The 4,229-nt window shown below is 45.6% G+C and overlaps 1 protein-coding gene across 2 annotated transcripts in view; it reads left to right on the top strand.

Annotated features, from left to right (window-relative positions):
• Positions 1-348: 348 nt before the first annotated feature.
• Positions 349-4,229, top strand: part of LOC122248370 (uncharacterized) — a 94,950-nt gene continuing 91,069 nt past the window's right edge. Inside the window, exons 1-2 of one of the 2 annotated variants that reach the window (XM_086543527.1) lie at positions 349-367; positions 1,322-1,807. In XM_086543527.1, coding sequence (XP_086399653.1) covers positions 1,547-1,807 — 261 coding nt within the window. In that variant the 5' untranslated portion in view covers positions 349-367; positions 1,322-1,546. Of the gene's footprint in view, positions 368-719; positions 824-1,321; positions 1,808-4,229 lie in introns of those variants that run through there. The other variant, XM_043008340.2, reaches the window with a different exon arrangement.

The following is a 4,229-nucleotide window of genomic DNA, read 5'->3' as shown; positions in this document are numbered from 1 at the left end:
TCAGATGGCTTGACTTCAGATATTACGCCTCATTCATATCACATTATTTCCTTTTATCCATCATTATCATCATTGATTCTGTTTATCCATTCATTAATAATTTCTTTGTAAAGCTAGATCTGCATAACCAGCAAAACAGACAGATCAAGGAAGGGTTAATCAGGCAGCCTCCTTCCCGACGAAGGTCTCGTCAATCACACATCATCCCTGAGTGGCGGTGAGTGTTTGCCTTCCGCTCTCGAGTCGGGTGGAGGCACGCGCCGTGCAGGGGAAGCGAAGGCGTGGAGGGCGGGCGGGAAAGGGCTTTCACGGCGTTGATTCATCGTAAATATCAAGTGCTGTTGCGATTTGACTCCGTCTGTGAAAGGTAGTTATCGCGAGATGAGTGTGATCGTGCGCGCGGGCGGCTCGGCAGCGCCACATCCCCCCGAGCCCTGCGCACTTTGTCTTATCAACGGCGCCGGCCCGAGCACCGCGCTCTTGCCAACACTCGCTGATAACGCGTATCTCAGTTTCCCTCTCACTTCCGTTTGTTTCGGATCAGCCTCGCCTGCGGATTCCTCTCCTGTCGGTCAGGAAAGGAAGAAATTTATATTGAAATTAGCATGCCAGTAACGTAAAGTTGTCCTAGAGAGTTATCTATTTGGGAGAGAGAAAGCGCTGGCTGGGTCTGGTAACACTGCCGTGGCTGGTTGCGTACACCAACAAGTGACTGTCGCTGCCCGCTCGCCCCGCGCTCGCCCTAGGCTCAGTCTCACGCTCGCCGTCTTGGAGTGGAGACGAACCTAGTGCTCGCTGCGGATCAGCCTGCCTCATAGCTTCAGTAATTGTTTCGCCCCGATCGCTAAAGCAGACGACATAACATAAATTTCTCTCAGTTTGCCTCAAGTGTGTCGAGTCGTTCACACTCACTGCTTGGCGTTGCACTGCACGCACAGGCGTCACTGTTCGAACACCAGCTTGTGTTAACTCACCACACGTGTTTTGCAGTTCTCACCAAAGTTGACTGAGCGAAAGATTTTTAAAATCAACCAAAAGATTCGACTAAGCAGATATCCGAGAACTGACACTTCCCCTCTCGGCCTGGTTCCAAACTTCAGCTCAAAGACGAATTTGGGCTCTCGATTAATGGGAACAGTTTTCTGGTCGAACTCGCATAGGTATTTGCAATCTCATCCTCTCCCGTTAAAAGTTTGCAGAAGTCCGATGACACTCCGCCTCCGGTAGAGGCTATCCCGAAGAGCTTGTGCTTCTTGTAGAAAATTGGTCGTAGCTTAAAAAAGATCTCATTAATCTTCTTCATGATCCATTGCCTTTCCAGCTGACTTTGAATATTCGAGACTCTCGGAACCTCGCTCGATTTCCATTCCAACTTTGGAAAACCCCCAAAAAGCATTTCCTTGAAGACCGAAAGCCGGTCTTCCGGGAAAGCTCTCAGTCTCTAAGACGTCCCTTTGGAGTAGTGACAGTGTCTGGACTGGCGTTCAAGGTGTCCTCAAGTCCCGAAAGTGTCCCTTGCTCCCCTGTCAGTGCCCCTGCAACCAACATGGCGGCGGCACTCGTGGCCCGAGGGCCAGTTCGCTCTCGCTCCACTGAGATCCTTTGCGTGGGTTCCTTCAGCATCGTGGTGGACAGCGTGGACGGCGACGTGACCGGCGGCCCGGCAGACGACGAGGTGTTCGGCGAGGACGGGGCGCTACCGGGGGGCGGAGGCGGGGGCGAAGGCGACGCCTCCAACGCCTCCAGCCGGGGCTCCAGAACCTCCATCAGCAAGGAGGAAACAGACGCCAAGCTCGCGCTCTTCAGGGTGAGGATCTAAGCTCTTGTTTCGTACGAGTGTGTTTGTGTCTCTAAAGTCTTGTTTTAGTCTCGCTTGGGTTCTGAGCGGCGAATGAGAGGGGTTCATTTATTGGTTTTAGCGAGAAAGGAAGGTAAGTCGTGAAATGAACCTGAGATAAAGTCCTCTTCGGCATCGACGACAATTCCAGTACTACTAAAAAAAAAGAGAGAGATAAGAAAGAATGCTAATATTCCAGGTAGCAATGCCAGCGATTACACTTCCTCTGGACCACAGTGGGTGGGTGATTGTAACGAGAACCAGACTAATGACCCATTCATTCTCCTCCTTATGCCATCCCCTCCCCATTCACCGTCTGCCATTCCCATTACCTCCTCTTCATGTACAATCCCTCAATGAAGGAGTTTCTCGTTTACTCATTTTGTCCTTAAGGGCGACACGAGGAGGTGGGGGTAAGGGGGTAGTAAGGGGAGGGTACCAAATTACGTCCGACATCGTGATGGTTTCATTTTTACCTCAATCTCCATATCTCCTTCCTTTTTCCCTCTTCCCCCCTCCCCCCCTCCCGCCTCTTCCCTGCTTCGTCTTTATCCTCTTTTCCCTTCTGCTAGGGGGGTGAGGAAGTAGGGGGATAGGAGGGGTGGGAGAAACGGGAGAGGAAGGAAGTAGGTGGGAAGAGACAAAAGAGGGAAGGAAGGAAGGGAAGGGAAGGGAAGGGGAGGAAGGCAGAGGGGTGGGGAAGGGGAGGCAGAGAGAGGGGAGAATTAGGGAAAAGTGAGGGGGAAGAAAGAGATTGGGAAGATGTGGGGGAAAGAGAGAGGGAAGGAAGGAATGGAGGGGTGGGGAAGGGGAGAAAAGGAGAGAGGAGGGGAAGGGGAGGGAGACAGAGGGGAGGGGGGGGCCAAAGAGAGGAAGAAAAGAAAGGAAGGGGTGGAGGGAGGGGGGCTGAAGAGGGCAACGAAAGGATGGGATGTCACGGCATTTGCCCAAAGAACCAAGTGACCTTTAGAAAGCTGTGCACGAACGAGGTCTTCACCCACAGCGTTCCTCTCCCCCACCCCCCTCCACCCTCCCCATTCCACTCCTTCCCCCTTCCAGCCCCCCCCCCCCCTCCTCCTCCTCCCACCTCCTACCTTCCTCTTCTTCTCTCGCCGTTTGTGAGGGTAGGGGGGGGGAGCAAAACAAGGAGTGGAGGGGGGGGGGGGCAGAATGTTAAGATAACTGCCCTTTGATCTGCTTATGGGATTGGTGAAGCATCATCGACAAAGTCGCCCGTAGCCTTTTTGAACGGGAATAAAGAATTTAAAATGTTATTCTTTTTCATTTTCTTCTAGTTCTCTTTTCAGTTCCATATTTCTTGCCAGTATATATATATATATATACATACACATATATGTATATATGTATATATATATATATATAAATCTTTATCTAATATATATATCAATCTATACACTACATATATATGTTATATATTCACTAATATATCTATAAAAATAAAAGAATAGAAGATATTATGTATTAATATATATATATATATATATATAATATATATATATATAAATTACATACATATACACACACACACACACCACACACACACACAGATATATAATTTACCCCCCGGAATATATCTATATATAAAACATATATATGTTAAATAATATATATATATATATATTTGTTTACTTTCATTGCTTTTTTTTTACTTGTCGTTATTTTTTTTAAATACTGACTTGTATATTCAGCCATATTCTTTTATATTATTTTTTGTTTGTTTTTTTCTTTCTTCTTTCAATATATATATATATATATATATATATGGAGGATATATATATATGATATATATGATAGTCTTGTGTGTGTGTGTGTGTGTGTGTGTGTTGTGATGTGACGGTGTGTGTGTGTGTTGTGTGTGTGTGTGTGTGTATATATATATATATATTATATATATATATAGATATATATAATATATATATATATATATATATATATTCATATATAACACCCTACAGGTAACAGATCATTGCAGACAGCGCTTTGGCCAGTGATCATTGATTCTGAAACTAGGCTATCAATTTCCTTAGAGTTGCACTGGCTACTGTGACCCCAACGCTACTTTCTGGGCTTGGCTGTGAATGGCTATTATTAGGAAATATGAGGTTTATCAAAGTATGTGTGTGTGTGAGTGAGTGTGTGTGTGTTTGTGTGTGTGTGAGTGAATGTATATGTGTGTTGAATGGCGATTTTAGCAATATTAACCTCAAAAGAAAAAAATGAGTAAAATAGACACGGAAAATACGCACACGATAATAGAATATTGTAAATAATTACGGTGATCATAACAGCACAAAAGCATTCACTCAATACAAATGATAACACAAAATAAACACAAAAAATACAAAGTCAGCAATATACTTAATGAAAATAT

The sequence above is a fragment of the Penaeus japonicus genome, unplaced genomic scaffold (assembly GCF_977035675.1).
Source record: "Penaeus japonicus unplaced genomic scaffold, GWHDUDI00000001_assembly GWHDUDI00000013, whole genome shotgun sequence".
Lineage (NCBI taxonomy): Eukaryota > Metazoa > Arthropoda > Malacostraca > Decapoda > Penaeidae > Penaeus > Penaeus japonicus.
Note: the sequence above shows the minus strand (reverse complement) of the source record. Positions and strands in the feature narration are given on the sequence as shown.